General features: G+C 28.0%; 1 protein-coding gene across 1 annotated transcript; it reads left to right on the top strand.

Annotated features, from left to right (window-relative positions):
• The first annotated feature begins 14585 nt into the window (after positions 1-14585).
• Positions 14586-15930, top strand: LOC18100693 (protein TOPLESS). Its single transcript, XM_024603781.1, has 4 exons — positions 14586-14665; positions 14804-14983; positions 15407-15463; positions 15714-15930. The coding sequence occupies exons 1-4, from the start codon at positions 14586-14588 to the stop codon at positions 15928-15930; spliced, it is 534 nt and encodes a 177-aa protein (XP_024459549.1).
• The last annotated feature ends 2934 nt before the right edge of the window (positions 15931-18864 follow it).

Below are 18864 nucleotides of genomic sequence, written 5' to 3' on the forward strand. Positions count from 1 at the left end.
TGTTATTCAAAAATAAATTAAAACTAAAATAACCATGTTTTATTTTTATTTTAAAAAAAATTAAACTATATTTTAACTAGTTGACCGAAGTCAATTGCAAGATATTTTTTCTCGAACAGGCTAGTCAAGTCCGGATCTAGCTGTTTTTCCGAATTTAATAACACGGGCACTGTAACATGAATGTGTGACGTGTTGTCACGCGCGCCAAGGTGCATCAGAGATGGAGAGCATAGAACACTTTGGTCAGTGCATGAATGTCTCTATCTGACGTAACGACAAGTTAAATAAAAGCCATTTTGCGGTCCAGACTCTCCTTTGATGGCTGATGTAACGACTCATTACTCCTGTCTGTCCGCTAAATGGTTGCTTCACTCACAGTCTAAGGTGCAGAACTTTCCTGCCTTTTGTTTGCTCACGACGTGTCAGCTTCTCACAATGGCAGTGGATTCAATTTGTCTTGTTTAAAAACCCATTTTTTTTTTAAAAAAAAATAATAAATAAAAAACATGAATTTTCCAAGAAAATTTTAATAAGGTTCAACCGGAAAGGTTGGTGCTCATTAAAAAAACTTCAAACGATGTATTCTTTTAAAAAATTATAACGTGATCATACAATAATTATCTTAATTAATAAAATATTAAAAATATTATAAAATGAAATGATTATCCCATTTTTTAATAAAAATAATAATTAAAGAACTTATTTAATCTTCTTGATTTTGATTCTGATATTAGATTTACATTTCCTTATCAAATTAAATGATAATTCACTTGTTTCATCTCTTATTCTTTCCAATTTATTTTATCATCAGATGCATATTTTGTACGCTATTAAATATATTCATAATCAAACAAATCAGGTAAGGAATGTTGAATTACTATCTTTTATATATATTAATCCTAATAATTGGCCCTAGCTATTTGTTGAACTTATCATGTGATCATCATGTAGTTATAATGCATAAATAAATAAAAAATAGTAATGATACTTTAAAAGACAAGGATATTGAAATAAGGGGATTGCAATTGGCCAAGTCATAGAAAATCTTTGATATCCAAATGACTAAAAAACCACTCTCCTCCAGTGCTTACGGAGATATTTTATGTTTTTTTCATTCATCCAGATTAAAACACGCGTAATCCCTTGTTAAAAAAAGGAAGGCCACTCATCTCTGAATAATCTCTCCCATCTTTATCAAGCTGTTCTTTGTCACACAACTTTTTCAATATGTCTCCCATCTCATCCTTTATTTCTTCGTTTATTTATTCTAATTTCTATTTCCTCATATATTCCACGTGTAACCTTTGATTGTCGATGATGTAAGAATAATTAAGGAATAACAGATGGGCATGTGAGACGCTAGGAACTCCAAGGAATTTTCAAGGGTAACTTCGGACGAGTAAACATGATGAGCTGCAACCCATGTATGAGATATTTAAGCAATGAGGGCTCCACATGTAATCAACGTCGGGAGAGTGATAGATGATGCGATCAGGCACATCTACTTGTTGATTTGATTGTGGTAAAAATCAATATGATTCTTGAATTTGTTCGCAGAAATCTCAGTTATAATACTCAGCTCAACCTAAAACAGTTTATTATTCAGTTTAAAATATATCTTGTGGGGGTGTGCAGGTCAACCCGTTAATTATCAAGATTGATACAGGTCTATTAAACCTTTTTTATATATATAATATAAATATGTTATTTTAAACAACTTCTTATTTTAAAAAATAAAATAAAATCATTTTAAAAAAATTAATCAGATATCATGAATTAACTATTACAATCATCAATTATATTTGACAATGCCAACTATTAATATAGTTTAAAAATAAATCCGAAATGAGTTAAATACTAAATTATTTAGTTATCGTGTCAACCTATTAAACTATTAAACAAGGTTTAATAACTATGAAGGGAAAAAAAATGAAAGAGGAATTTGACACCTCAGGGTCCTTTTCCCTGTTTGAATTGGAGCTTCGTCTACAACCTCTCCTGGAATCGTGTTGATGGAGAGACACAAGGTGCAAGTTATTAATGATTTGTTTTTGTGTGATTATTGTGGTGGTCGTGATGTACGGAGGGTAGTAAATAAATGGGTTAAGCCACCACACTGGTTGTCGTCGGTTGGAAGAGTTTCTCCTCCTACAGAGAGAAATCTCTACTTGATTCTGCCTTCTTAATAAATTACATTAGTAAATTAGCAAAAGAGGAGTGGATACTTTGGTCATTTAATTGACTATAAAGTTGTGCCAAACTGCCAATAGACAGTAAGGTTGTGCTTATTGACTGTAATGTTGTACCAATAGCCTCTCCCTTGTAATAAAATGTTTAAATAATATGAATAAATTATTGATTGAATTGTGTTTGTGAAACTCAAAACCTTATATAAGTACTATATCTTGCATAAAAAAAAATAAACCCCCCACATGAATTATACCTGGTTGTTTGAGATCTCAAGATCTAGATTTAAATGAAAAACTAAAAAATTATTGTTTTCTACTTATTTTTATGATGAAACAAATGTTGGTTCTAGCATGATAAAAGATGAGTTGTGTTTTTAATAATTTTTATATTTTGGTACACCAATTGAAGTATAACAAAAGACTCTTAATGAAAGATCACCTATACAAGTGAGAAATATGATTGTTTCATTGAGAATTTTAATAAAGATTGAATTGTCTAAAACACTCATAAATTCAAGAGTTGTTCAACACCAAAATGAACACAATAATGAGAACCAAAGGAAATATCTAGACAGAGAACTATATAAATATTACTGTCTTGATTTACATAAAAGACTGAATAGTTCAAGACATCACGTTCACTACTTAGCCGAGTAAATCTGATAGTATTTCACTAAGAAAAGTTCAAAGCTAAAAGCTAACTATCTTGATGTAGTAATCAACAAAATCAGTATCTCTCAATAAATCTTCGAGTCGTTTTTAAACTGGTCAAACAATTTTCATTCATGTATGGGATTGTTGGAAAATTTGTTAAGACATGATTAATGAGCACATTTGAAGCCAAATTAAAAGTGAGTCACTCACTTCTTGGGTTAAAATTTTGATGGAATTTAATCTTCAATATAAACTCTTAAATATGAAACATTAGTATAATTTAAATAAATTTTAGGTGAATGAGAAATTAATCTCAAAGAACCCTTGGTTGACATGTTTTAGTAAAATTCAAGACGTTCAGAACTCTATCCTACATGGGAAAAAAAAAACATTTTTGGTGTTTATAAAGTGGGAAGTTGAAAAGTTAAAACTAGACCTAAAAGGCATCCAAACTTTTAGAGAGGAGAGATCCTAAGTAAAGTGGGTTTAAAACCACACATTCTCACGTCTCGGCTAGTGCTTGGGCTTGAGTTTGAGTTTATTGTAAAATAGTATTTTGGATCATAAAAGATTATTTTTTGCCAACTGGTATTTGGATTTGAGCTTGATTCATGAAGAATTATTTCTTCCGGTTTATTGTTTTATTTAGTCCATCCTATGAATAATTGTTAACGATCTCTTCCAGGAATATTTTATGAAAATCTGAATAATTTTTTCAATTTAAAAGTTTAGATTTATGGCCACTATTTCATATTTAATTCTTAATTCATGGTGGTTAGCCAAAGGTTGAAAATGATGGTAATTAATTATGATTATCATAATTCTTTAACTTTTTAGCCTTCAAAACTCACTATAAAAATGTTTTTCACTGTCAAAAGTTCATCTTGTTGAGAGATATTTAAGTTATATATTTTTTAGTTCAAATATCTTGTTTAAAAGCGCATCTAAACTAAGGTGATGTTATTAGAATCTTGGGAGGCTTAATGAAAACATCATTTACACTAATAGAGAAGCCATAAAGTTTTAAAAACAAATAATTCATACTTAATAACAATAGAACTTCATCAATTTTCAGATGTTTCAACAAGTAATATATTATTTATTTATTTGTTTATTGTTTATTTAATATTTATATTAGGATTGTATTTCAATCTCTTAGGCTCTTTTGAATATATATTTAATATACCTGCTAAAATTTTTATGTATTTTACGGCATGCTAAACTAAAAATTATTTCAAGGAAAATCTAGAGTTCATATATGTTGAAACAATATATATATTGTTTCAACATATATGAACTGCCGTTCTCTTGTTAAACTAAATCAATATTGATTATAATCATTTCACAAGCTTACCTTTAAAAACTTATTTGTTTGCCAACACATTCAAACCTTCAAGCTCCTTAATTTTTTGGTCAGATAATACTTCATCCCATGCTCAAATATGAAAATGTTATAATCCATCTTATTTCTTTTATCATGTGGTTTTTTATTTTTTTAAAACACATAAACTCTATCCAAGTTTTTCATATAAATTGTACAAAATTTCTTAGATCAAGATATAATTTCTCCGATTGTTTTTTAGAAACATGCATTTTTTAATAAATTATAAAATAAAAATAACATGAAACATTATTTAAATAAATACATCATATTTAATCATTGAAGATTGACAACAAGATAAAACTTCAATTGAATTTAGTATTAGCCATTTAGTTGTTTCAATTGATCGAACTCAACAAGGTTTTATTAATCATAAAAGTTTGTTTTGCTGGGTAATGACAAGTAATAATAACCATATAATTGAAAGTTGAACTCAAAATTAAAATAACATTTGTCTGATTATGAAAAAAAAATTAAAAACAAATAAACTAGATCATCAAAGCATAAATATTGTCCAAGTAATACTTGGAAAAAGAAGAAGCAAAAGGAGTTAAATAAGGAAAAACTTGAAATTTAAAATATAGATTAGAGTATAATCGCACAGAATATTTTTTACAAGAAATCTCAAGATCAAATTCAAACTCAAAAAAAAAATATATATATATATATATATATATATATATATATTTTATCACATAGTAAAAATTCATTTAAACATGTACATTTATTATATAACAAGGATTAAAAAAATAATTAAATTCTTAACTTATCTTCTTCTTTCCTATTTCACATGTAACCTTAAAACTTGGCTACTCACATGTGAAACGTTAATATCCAGTCCAACCTCTTTTAACTGAATATTAAATGTGCGTTTCATATTATAATGTATAATACTTTAAAAGTATTTTTTTGTTTAAAAATATATTAAAATATTTTTTTAATTTTGACAAAAAAACACTTTAAAAAAACATTAATTTAATATCTTTTTAAACTAAACATATATTTTTAAAATGTAGTTCCAAACACAATCAAACGGTGACTTACTCTCTAACCTAACTCAATTCTATTTTTTTTTTGTTATATACTAGATCTTTGACCCGTGGTATGCTGCGGGTTAGATTAATTTTTTTAATCTAATAAAAAAATGTCTAGGCATTGTTAATTTTTTTTCTAGTAGAAAAAAATAGATGCGAGGGGATTGGCCCGATGTGATCCGCTTAACTTGGTGGGTCCAAAAAACAACATGAATAACTAGTAAAAATATAGTTTGACTTAAAATAAATATTCAAGATGAGATCTTTTTATAAATATTGAAACGAAAACATATTATATCAATTTGAAAAAACTCGGGTTAACCTGCCAATCTGCATGTCAGGTCATGAGACCATAATAACCCTATAAAAAATAAATCAAAATAAATTATGAAGCTCAATTTATAATAAACTCAATGTTTAATAATGAAACTGAAAAAACAATCAATTAAAAAAAAATAAAAAAAAATTACCCGAGTTATCCCAAGTTAACCTAGCAAATTACAATTGGAGTCGTGAAATCAGGATAACCCAATAGAAAGTAAACTAAAAAAAATTATGAAGCCCTATTTTTAACCAACCTAGTATTGAAAGATGAAATTGAAAAAAATATTAATTAAAAATAACATAATAAATTACTCGAATCATCCTAAGTTGATTAGTCATACCCGTGACCTGAATCATGAGATGGAGATAATCTTATAGAAAGTAAATCAAATAGCTCGGTGTTAAAGAATGAGTTTTAGAAAAAAGATTAATAAGAAAAAGAAAAAAGAACTCGAGTCAACAAGTTCAATCCATGGTCCAGGTCATAAGACTAAGATAATCTTATAAAAAGTAAATTGAAAAAAAAAAATAAAGTTCAACCCCTAATAAACTTAATATTGAAGGATGTAATTGAAATTGAAAAAAAAACATAGATTGAAAAATAAAACAAATGAGAAAAAAAAAACATTCTTCTAGGGAATAATATTTTGCAATGAGAGGTACATTAAAATTCCCTTTTCTTTTAGGTTTTTTTGTTAATAAAGTCCAATTCTCAATAAACTTAATGTTGAAGAATATATGAAAGTGGAAAAAAAAATATAGATTGAAAAAAGACCCAAATGAGGAAAAAAAACACAATTCTAGTGAATAATATGAAATTAAAAAAAATAAATTAAAATAAAAATTAAAAATCTATTCGAGTCAACCTGAGTTAACTAGCCAAACCCGTAATCCTAGTTATGAGATGATAATAACCTCATAGAAATCAAATTGAAAAAAATCACGAAGTCTAATTCTAAATCAATCCAATGTTAAAGAATGAATTTGAGAAAAAAATAGGGAAAATGAAAAAAACTTGAGTCAACCTATCAAACCCATGATTTAAGTCATGAGAATGGATAACATTATAAAAAGTAAATTGAAAAATTTAAGAAGTCCAATATCTAATAAACCTAATGTTGAAGGATATAATTGAAATTGAGAAAAAAAAACATAGATTGAAAAAAAAAACAAAGGAAAAAAATATTATTTCAATGAATAATGTTTTTGCGAGGAGGGGTGCACTAAACCCAATCCACAATAAATTTAATATTGAAAGATATAATTAAAATTGAAAAAATAAATTCAATTAAAAAAAGACATAAAAAACAACTTGAGTCAACCTAAGTTAACTAGCCAAACCTATAACCTGAGTCATGAGACAAGAATAACTTCATCAAAATCAAGTCGAAACAAATCATGAAATTTAATTTTTAATTAATCTAATGTTGAAGAATGAATTCAAGAAAACAATTAATAAAAAAGAGAGGAAAAACACTCAAGTCAACCAATCAAACTCGTAGTTCAGTAATGAGATTGAATAATCTTATAAAAAAATAAATTTTTAAAAAAATTATGAAACTCAATTCTCAATAAACATAATGTTAAAGGGTGTAATTAAAATTTAAAAAAAACCATAGATAAAAAAATAAAGAAGAAAAAAAATACTATTCAAATAAATAGTATTATGTAAGGAAATATATAGTAAAATCCTTTTTTCTTTTAGTTTTTTTTGGTTAATTAATGTGCGTGTGTAAGCTGGCTCAACGTGTTTGGTATTGTGGTTGCTGTTGTGTTTGTGGTTTGAAAAAAGTTATTTTATAAAAAGTACTTTTAGTTGAGGCTGGTTTGAAAAAAATAAATGTTTGGTTAAAATTATGGTTGAAATTGAGGTTGAGCAAAAAATAGTTTTAATGTGTTTGATTAATAATGCTTTTGAAGTTGAGGTTATTAAATAATTTTAAAAAATATATACTAATATTGATGGTTTTTAATTTAAATATATATTAATACTTTATATAAAATATTTTTTATTGTTCCATTAAACTATCTACAATTTCATTACGTATGAAATACATCCGACAAGAACTACAGCTTCCATGATTTTTTGAGCGTGCAATAAAATTAGGTAAAATATTATCAGAAATAAAATTGAGATTACAGTACGAGTAAATTTAATTCACGTTAAACTAATTTTTTTTTTAAAAAAATTGTTTTTCACGTTTACATGAACAGTGCAAATGAAATCAATTAACTGCACTGGTTTTTCGAAGAAGAAAAAAAAACTATTCATGTGAACAGTATGAGTGAATTTAATTCACTTGCATTGTTCACTTTAATGAACAGTGTAAAGTGGAGCATGGCTCCACTGTTCAGTGGTTCTCCCTTACGAGGAGCAACCTGCGGCATAGCTGTAAAATTGGTGGATCCTACCATCAGAAATCACTTTTTTTTTCTTTACCAAACGGTGATATGTGTGGATGCGGGTAAACCTCACTCGCAACCACATTACCAATCAGCATCTTAAAGAAGCTAAAGTTGTGGTAGGTGCTATCCAGATTATTATTTTTTATTCAACGAGAAATCCACTAGGTTTTAGATGCAATTTTCTTCTTGTTTTTTATTTTTTTAAAAAAAGAAAGCAAGACTGGACCTCATAAAAGATATGTTCATTGTTTGATGACGCTCTTTCATTTCTTAATCATTTAAATCATGGCAGAGCTAAATGAAGATTATCCTCTCTAAGAACCATTGCCTTTTAGTCAACTAATGAGATTTTTTTTATAATTTAAAAGCTGAGTGCTAAAAAAAATGCAATTAAAAAAAACAGATAGTGTTTTTATTGGTGTTGTGCTCGACCAGTTTTTTTTCTGGAAGAGGGACTCTTCTTTTGAGATTCCTTGACACATTTGGCATGCATATTATTCTTTTCTTCTTTTCAGATACCTGTGGTTTAGCTCATATCATAGCTTAGTTTTCCCTAAAGTTATTAAATGGTTGATTGAGAACTCATTTGAAAACCATGTTTTTTTTTTAAAAAAATAATAATTTCGATATTATTTTTTTTTATATATTTTTGATCGTTTTGATGTACTAATATCAAAAATAATTTTTAAGAAACGAAAAAACTTTATTTTGATGCATTTCCGAGCAAAAAATGTTTTGAAAAACAATTGCTACCACACTCTCAAACACCTCTAAAATATAGTTCAGTAGGTCAAACCGATGACTAATCCACCTGACTTCTTGCCCAAATCAAATCTCAAATTAAATTTAATAGAAGTTAAATTTAATGTGACTCGATCGGCTAAGCGGTTAACTTGTGACTGGGAAAATCAGATCAAAATCTGGTTTGACTCATTTTCTTTTTAAAATAAAACTATTTTGGATTAATTCTAATCAACCCACCCAGCCAATAACCCAAGTTTTGGGACGGGTAAAAATTTAATAACCATGTTTTTTCTATTTTCTTTCTTTTGTGAAAAAAAAGAAGAAAACAAATGGTAGCAAGAAGCTCGACTCTTGCCCTTCAAAATATTATTACCTGTCATGTGGTATAACTTTCACAATTATGAAACATCAATAAATTTGTGTCTTAATGTGAAAAAAGGGAAGAAAAAGAAATAGACCAATTATTTTAGCAAAATTACAAATAAGAATAATTTCAACTCCAACAAGAGAATTACTTGTGGCATTCAATTTTATAGATTATGGCTTTCTAATTTTACTAAAGTTTTATTGATGAAATCGCGAGAAACGTCATGAATTCAATTTATTGTTGAATTTTCAAATTTAATATATATCATTGAAATCAAAGTTATTAAGAATCGGCTTAAGATTTGTCATGTTAATTTGAGTTAATCCTAGTTAATTTAAAATTATATTATTTTTTAAAAATAAGTTAAAATAATATTAATTTTTTTAAAATCAAATCAAGTTTTCATTTTTTAACTGGATTATATCAAATTAATTTTTATAAATTTAATTTTAAATAAAATATAAGTAAAATATTAAGTTATTAAATTGACCCACCTAACCGGGACCGTTTAATAACTCCCAGGCACACTAATAAATTTTGGAGAATTTCCTCCCTATTCCTTTTGGCTTCGTATTCTTCATTTTGCCCCATTTCCCCCTTCAATATGTCTTTGACTTTCAATAAAACGTAAAATTGTACAGAACAAGTTGAATAGACGTTTGAGCTAATCTGACATTTCTGAGTTAGATTTGAAATTTTATATTATTTAAAACCTTATTTATTTCAACTCTTGTTGACGGTTGAAAATAGTATCTGTACTCTGGGCTAGTTTATCGGCCCACATTAGGGTTGTAAGGCCCAGGATTGAAGTGGAGAATTGTGGGCTTGGGCCACATTCTTTTTCTTTTTCGAAGAGTAAATTTTACTCTCCCAGCAACATTCCTTTTCTTTTCTCCATCTCCATTTTTTTTGTATTAAAATGAAAATAAAATTAATTTTTAATTGTCTCCCTCTTCAATTTTTTTTTTAATCTTGGTACCGAGCACCATCTAAAATTTGCTACCTCAAGAGTCTAAGTACTACCGTTAGGGTCTTAATCTTCAAATATCACGTAATAATACATGAAATTATCTTGTTATTTTGCTTTTGCATTAGAAGATGGAATAACACAGATCCTATTCCAAGATTTAATAAAAAAAACACAGATTTTTTTTTTTTGTTTTTAATGAACATATAATGAATCTATAATTCGTCCAATTCAAATACTTAAAGAATTATGGATACAAATCCTTTTTAAAAAGCTATAACAAGAAAAAACAACTATACCCTTAAAACTCTAATTAAAACCTTTAAGCAATTTGATTGAATATATGTTTGGTATTGTGATGTATGATTCATTTTAAAAAAATATTAAAATAATAAAAAAATATCTAAAAATTAATTTAATATTTTTTCTAGCGAAAACTAATTTGAAAAATATACTGAAACACAAAAATAAACATTCACTAATTAGTGAGTTTAATCCTTGAATTTTAAGAGAAGATTGAAAAAAATACTTAATTATTTGAACACACCATTTCAAGCATGGATAATCTGATTAGTGTTTGGAAACGCGGTGCAAACCGCGTTCCCCAAAAATTCAAAAACAAATTGGCTAAAAATTAATTTTTTGTGTGTTTTGGATCATATTGATATGTTGATCTCAAAAAATAAAAAAAACATCATTTTGATGGATTTCAGCATGAAAAACACTTTAAAAAACAACCGCAACCACACTCCCAAACAGGCGACTTCATTAAACAAGGATTTAAGAACCTCTAAACCTATATGCATGCATATGCTCATTACAAATACGAGTATCCATTGCTTGGATCATGAAAAATGTAAATCAAATCATGGATCATGAAAAATGTAAATCAAATCCAAATGAAAGTTCTATACATGTCAAGTGGATATTGTATTTATCATTTGGTGATAATGTTGAGACAATTCTTCTATGGCATACAAAGTCTTGGCTCTTGTGTATTAAATCGAGTAGATTTCTGGCAATTTTAGTCGGGCCGTGCAAGATCTCAATCGGTAAATAAGATTTCCATCTTAACACAACAATTTAAGTTGCCCTAACTCTTCAGATTCTCTTACCATCCATGGCTAAGCCTGGTTAGCTGTTAAATCTTATTACATTTATGCCTTGAGAGTTTAAGACAGCCAAAAATGTGTTCTAGATGACATGGAAGACAGAAGCCGCGTGGACCCACTACACGTGGAGAGAGGAGTTGTCACACGTAACAGTAATAGGATAGATTCTCCCCACGCTCCAGAATGAGTTGTTGGCACACGCTCCAAAGCGGGAATTCAAAGGAGTGAGTGAGAGGAGGGTGTTTGTTGATTCTCTCTGTTTTTTTTTTCCCTTTGTTATTTCCATAATTTGTTTTTGTGATTCCCTTTGAAAAATACCAAAGAAAAAGAAAAATATCTAATTCCAAATTTATTGAAAATAGTGTGTTTTACATCAATTTAAAATCCATGGTTCATTTAATGGATTCCATTTTATGTTTTTAAAATCTTAACAAGAACTTTCATAAATCAGAAAATAGAAAAATTAATGGTGGAAGAATTAACAATTGGAACATGGATAGCATGACAAAAATGACTACGGCTAGTGAGAATTATAAAAAAGAGTTTATTGAAAATAAAATACAATAATAATACTATTTAAGCACTTAAATAGGACAAAAATTGATAAAAACAAGGTATTACTTGAATAAATTTTAACACATAAATAAAATTATATAATTAACACAAAAACATAGATTAAATAAATGATTTTATTCAAACTTTAGGAGTGAAAATCCACACAAATTAGTGAACTCTATGTATAAGATCCATGCCCATTTTTTCCAAAGAATTTTTTCTTTCAAAAATAAAAAAATCATATAAAAATACGTTAAAACCCACTCAGTTTAAAAGATTAAACTATCAAACAAATACAAATACAAATTTTTGTTATATTTTATAATAGTATGATACATCCATCAAACAAGGAGGTAAACTCAACAAACATAATTACTACATGATAGAAATAAAATGAGCTTTAAATAATAATAATAATAATAATAATTGAAATAATTGACCCAGAGTTCAAAACAAAATAAAACTATTTACATTATCTTAAATCTCTCACACCTCAACGTAACATTATTTACTCAATTAAAAATAAATAACTACACTCGATTTATCTTTTAATTCTATTTTGATGGCATATTATGGTATTACAAAATCTTCCATTTTAATTAAATTTTAACTACATGATATTATGAAAGTTCATTTAATCTTAACTACTATAATTCTAAAAATTCATTATTGAAAGAAATTATTGTTCAAAACCTCATAAATATTGCTGCAAATCGAATATAATTTTAGCTTCCCCTTCAATAATTATTTAAGTTTGGTTGTCAACAAACAACCTAATGGATGAATATATTTTAAAAAATAATTTTGAGTTTATGTCATTGTTTAGAAGGTTCAAAGGCAGAGTGATAACACAACATCCTTGGATTTAGCCATGTGTTGAGCTCAAGTAGACATGAGTCCGACGAGCTACCAAACCCAACATCTTTGGATTTAGCCATGTGTCGAGTCCAAACAGACATTGGGTTCAACCACATACCAAGCCCAAACGAACATGAGTTTAACGAGCTACTAGACCCAATGTCTTTACGTTCAACCACATGTTGAGCTTAAATGGTCGTGGGTTTGATGAGTTGCTAAATCTAACATTCTCGAGTTCAGCCATATGCTGAGCCTAAACAGGCATGAGTCTGACGAGCTGTCAAACCAAACATCCTTGAGCTTAACTGTGCACCAAGGCCATTTAGGCATGGGTTTGACAACCTTCTCGATCCATCGACCTTGGGCTTGGCTGCGTGCCAAGCCTAATTGGGCATGGATTTTGCTCGCTGCTATACCTATTGATTGTGGGTTTGGTAGCATGCCAAGCGTAAATAGTTAAATGTTTGGAGATCATTATAGGTTCCATGTTGAGTCATAAGGCTTTATTTGTTTATGCTTGTGACTTTTAATATAAAATGTTAATATCATGGATATTCAACTCCCAACACCTCTAGGTGTATAAAAAATCTCTCAATGACCCAACATATTTCCATTTCATTAATATTGTGTAAGAGATATTTGTCATTCATTAATATTACGTCAGATATATTTATCTCTCATTAATGTTATCAGGAGAAAATGATATTTTAGCCCTCCACTCCAGTAAAACAACAATGTTCAAAAGTTATAAATACCTCCTGAACCATAAAGAATTTATAACAATCTCTATTCTCTACAAAAATACATTTTTAATTCCGGAGCATTTACCATATCAAAACTAAAAATAAATACTTCTATTCTTAAGAATAATATTTATTCTTTTAGTTATTGTAACCATTTTGCTTTAAGATTGCTGATTTTATCACCCGATGGTCCTCAAATCCCACTAAAAAGGATTGTTTTGCTAATTATAAATTTTATACAACAAGTTTCAAGTTTCATAAATCATGAAGAATATAGTATTTTGCTAAAATCTTGGATTAACCCATGATGCAACCACTAAAAAATCTATTCATAAGTACTTTGAATTTGTTAATATCATCACATCCTAATAATTAAGATTTGAGATTTATATTAAAAGATTTTAGTTCCAAACATGAAAAAATTCTAAATAAAACATCGAGTTCCACACGTAACTAGAACGATAATTATCCCCACGCAACCCAAGATTCATACATCCAACCAAACAAAAAGAAAATCAATTACTATAGCTTTACACGTGAAATTAAAATGACACTGGCCTTTCAATCACGGATCTATGTATTTTACTATAATGAAGGCTTGTGAAACCCATGGTTGCAAGACGTTCCGTCCAAACGAACCAGAGAGAAAGCCCTCTAATAATTTTGACAAAAGAGAGAGTGTTCCTCAAATGCCATGGATATTGTCGAGGACTTTCCTTTTTCAAATGCCATCCTTTATGTCAATCTTTCGAGGCGCAGGTGTACATGCCAAACCCTAAGGTTTTATTTGGACAGTGACTACTTGAATATAAGGCAACTAGCTTATCTCCACCAACCAACGTGGGCACAGACCACTAATATTATAAATGGATGCTTCTCGAAGACATTTTTCCACACAGAAATTCTAACATCTAGTGTTATACTTTCAAGGTTCTTGCTTGCTCTCTCTTTCTTTAGTGAGCCTTCAGAGAGTTTTCTGGCTCTCTTGTTAGTTGCCATCCCATCATCCCTGTTTTTTGGGTAGGATTCTTTGTCCCATGGACGATAATTTTTTTGCATATAATATTAGAGATTTTGTAGAATATCATACACACACATACAGCACAACAGTTTGAATTAATTTTTATTTGTTCTGGATATAATTTGATTTGATTTTGAACCCATATACTAATACTCAATTTTGGTCTGATTTATTTATTTACTTTTGTTAGATCTTCCCCTTCTATCATGTCTTTTGGTGCAAGTTTAACCATGAGTCCTGTCCATAAAGATCTTCTGTCAACGATCCTACAGTTCCTCAAGTATGAGAATCTCCAAGACACAGCTCATGCGTAGGTTTTTCTTTCCTTTCTATTCCACCCATAATAAATAAATAAAATGAAAAATTATTACACAGACTGGACTCGGATTTCTCTTTTATATTTTTTTTTCTTCTAATATTACTATTATTTTTCATTGATTATGTGCAGTCTTGAGCGCGAGACAGGAATTTTCTTTGATGCTAAGCATTTTGAGATAATGGTGCTTGGAGGAAAATTCGACGAAGCTGAGAAGTATCTATCTGGTTTTACTAATATGCATGATAACTTGGATTCTACCAAGATCTTTTTTGAACTAAGGAAACAAAAGTTTCTCGAAGCATTAGACAGGTATTAAAACTCTTGATTTTATGTCAAATTGAGCAATACTAATTAATGACACTCACAAGTGATGATATTATTGACTTACATGTAATAATACAAGTATAGTATAATAAATCAAAGTTATTAAACTCGATTTAGTTAAAGACTCGATCAAAGATTGAATAAATTAATAAATGTTGACTAAGTAAATTAAAATTATATCATAAATTGATTTGATTCTTGTTATGTTGATTGAGTTATATCAGATTAATTTTTACTTGAAGTTTTTAAAAATTCACCTTCACTATGGTCTGTATTGACCAATTAGACCAAGTCGTCGAGTTTAATAATATTATAGCAATTCATGTGTTGTTTTTCTAATCGTTTAGCTTATTCAAATTTGATTAAGCCATTCATGTAAATAACTATGGACGATTACATGTGTGACAGGAAAGACCGTCCTAAGGCCCTTGATGTTCTCACGAAGGAATTGCAAGATTTCTCAAGGTATAATGAAAGATTGTTCAGAGATGCTACCTTACTGCTGACAATGGATGATTTTAGGTGTGAATTCTACACTATTATATGTGACTTATAATCTATATGTTTATGAACAATGCTAATTTACTAAGAATATAATATTTAATTTACCAAAAAATTCTAGGAAAATGATTTTCAGAAAAATGTTCTTATAGCATTATCTTATGTTTACTACACTGATAAAAGTTTAATTGTTCTTGACTGGTTTTTTATGTAGGAAACATGGAACACTTCGCAGCTATGGAGATCCAAAGATTGAAAGGATTCACGTGATGAATGCACTTAAGACATTTATTTCAGATAATCCAGCATTCAAAGGAAAAATGGATCCTCTTACCGGCAGAAATGCATCCTTGCTTCGTCTCCTTGTGCATGGAGATCTTGACGGGAGCACTTCAATGACTAGGGATGTCACCTTCTCCGGGAGGTCTTAGGGGCAATAAGCTAGCCTCCTAAAAGCAATCAGAACAAATGTTTTTACTATTGTTTTAATTAGCCCACAGGAGGAAGATCAAATAACAAGTAGAAGAAAAAATATTTGATTTCCCCCCTCAATAATAGATTTGATTTTAGTAATGAAAACTTGTTTCTTACAAAGTGTCCATCTTTATAAAATATCTTTAGACGTTCCAAACCGCACCATGGACATCACAAATACACATCCAATTAATTAATTTTAAAAATTAGAGCACTACTAGAATATAGTATTAACACAATGGAAGGATGCAATTCTCTCATAATGCAAGAAAATATATATTTTTTAATAAAAATTCAAGTTCAATGTAAATAATTTGATTAAGATTCAAACGGAGATGAAATTTATTTAATTCGAGAATACCATTACCATTAATATTAATTAAACAGAAACAAAAGATTGTTAATATAATAATTTTTTGAAACTCAATTATTTTTCTATAGCTTTCAAGTTCTTTGCTAGCATTTGGTTAAAACTTCCAATTGTAAATTAAACTAGAGATAACTTAGGCCAAAATGATTTAATTAATATTTATCTTGAGTGAAAAATTGAGCCTCAATGACCTGTCTAAGACAAACTAGAAAGCTTGTAAAGATACTGAACCGGAAATTTGCTATTTATATGGTAAATATCTTTCAAATATTTACCATATAAATATATTTGGTTAGTGTTTTATATATAATAAAAAGTACATAAAAAATATAAATATTTTGGTTCGGAAAAAAAAATAATATGTAAATTTGTTTCATATAGTTTTGAAATAAACTTTTATCTTTTCATAACATAAATGACACAGGGACATGTTAATTTATTATTATATTCTCACCTCGGTCTTTTTTTTTGAAACAATAATCAAATACTATTTATTTATTTATTTTTTTGTTTAACACATCCTTTCTAATTGTAAATATTCTTCAAATTTAGTTCTAAAAAATTGATATATATATTAGTATGTGAAAATTGGTTAAAAAATAGCTCTATGATTGAAGAACTTCCCTAATTTTGGGTATATGATAATATCAAATACAAAAGGATGATTGAATGTTTGTATCAGAGTCATTTTCAATTTTGCAGCAAGAAAATAAATGCTTTCATATATATATGGTGAGGTTTCCTGTGCTCTACTTGCCAATTGAGCCTTGGAGTAGCAAAGATATTGCTAACATTTGGATGTATGGTAAATTCCAATTGCCAATTCAAGGCTTGCCAACAACCAAGATTTAGATTTGCGCACCTGGGTTAATTTTGGCCTAGTTTGTAAAATTAGAGATTTGGATACCTATGTGTAATTATATTTAGGTTCGAATAAGAAATTAAATAAATAAATATGAAAGAATTTTTGCTATGAACACTCCAATTCGAGTGTGGATTTACAGTTTACTTAAGATTTAAATATGAGATATTTAGGTTTTACTATGCAAGAGGAAAAAGAATTATCCACGAATACCCCCAAAAAAGAAGAAGAAAACAATCAACACAAACACTATCTTTAATTGTGAAAGGCTATACATTTATCCTAGCTTCACGCTAGTTTAAATTAGAAGTTTACTAGTTTATTTTCCTGTTTTTTTTTTTCAATTGTTTTGGAACGTAAAGAAATAATATTAAAATTATTAAATAATTTTTGGCATTATCACTAAACTCAGTACAACAATTTAAATGTGAAAAATCCTGATATAAGTTTTTAACTTAAATCATGTGGTGGAAGTTACCTTAACGTGACATTATGGACTTGATAGGTTAAAAAAAAAATCAAAGGAAAAGAAAGTGAAAAAACCAGGTTCATCCTAGTCAACTCGTTAAATTCGTAACTTGAGTTATAAACTTGACTTGGTTAATTAATTATTTTATTTTATTATATTATAAAGAACACAAGAAAATATAAAAATTAATATTTCACAATCAACCTAAAACCAAATAATAAAATTCAATAAACCCTGATATTAAAGTATGTCATTGAAAAAAAAAATATAAAATACAAAAAAGACCCAAAAAAATCTAAAAGGCTATTAAGAAAATCATGGGCTTACACCAAAAAGCTCATGTGCGTGGGCTAATGGCAGGCCCACACCTGAGCCTGAATTTTTTTTGCTTTTGATATGAAGAAGATGACTTGCTGTCAACCCCTTTTTTTTAAGTTATGTGATTGATGACAAGTCATACGTCACATAACATAAAATATAGGAAGCATCCTACTGCTCAAACCTTGATCTTCAATAAGCTAGCGCCACATGTTAACCAAGTGAGCCACATAACAAAATTATTAATATAAAATTAAAATAATATATTAACATTATTCACTTAACAATTAAACTAAGCTTCAAATTTTTTAGTTGTTAGAATAATTGAGCAATATTGCTAAGTTGTAAAACTCATTCAATTAAAATATAAGGTTAACACAAACATATTAACAACGCCATTACAAAATATTTTGGTTAAAATAAAGTAATTAAAATTAACCTATTTCATGACTCCATTCAAAATTTAAGTTATAAATTAGATGGATTAACCTAGTTATTAAAATATAATATTGTTTCAAGATATTTTTTTAAAAAATTAAAATAATATTTTTATGATTTTATTTAAAAATCAAACCAAATTTCAATCAAATTGAGTTATGAATTGACTCAATAAATTTCTTAAACTTGACTATATCACTCTTAAATAATTATTTTAAACTCAACTAAGATGAATTTTAATATTGAATTTAATATATATATATATATATATAAAAGTGAAACTTATTATATAAATTATTTATCAATCATATTTTTATTTAAAAAAAAGTCTTTTTAAATTCAAAATTCAATTGGTATTGTGATGTTGTTAATTTTTAAAGTAATTTTTCTTTGAATATAAATTAAAAATAAATTATAAAAATGCTAAAATAAAT

This window comes from Populus trichocarpa, chromosome 6 (genome assembly GCF_000002775.5).
Source record: "Populus trichocarpa isolate Nisqually-1 chromosome 6, P.trichocarpa_v4.1, whole genome shotgun sequence".
NCBI classification, from domain to species: Eukaryota; Viridiplantae; Streptophyta; class Magnoliopsida; order Malpighiales; family Salicaceae; genus Populus; species Populus trichocarpa.

What these genes read in the sequence shown, in the direction of transcription:
- LOC18100693 (XM_024603781.1), top strand. Translation starts at nt 14,586, where the DNA reads ATGAGTCCTGTCCATAAAGATCTTCTGTCAACGATCCTACAGTTCCTC. An exon ending in CTCCAAGACACAGCTCATGC is followed by an intron (nt 14,666 to 14,803) that starts GTAGGTTTTTCT and finishes GATTATGTGCAG; the next exon opens with TCTTGAGCGCGAGACAGGAA. An exon ending in TTTCTCGAAGCATTAGACAG is followed by an intron (nt 14,984 to 15,406) that starts GTATTAAAACTC and finishes CATGTGTGACAG; the next exon opens with GAAAGACCGTCCTAAGGCCC.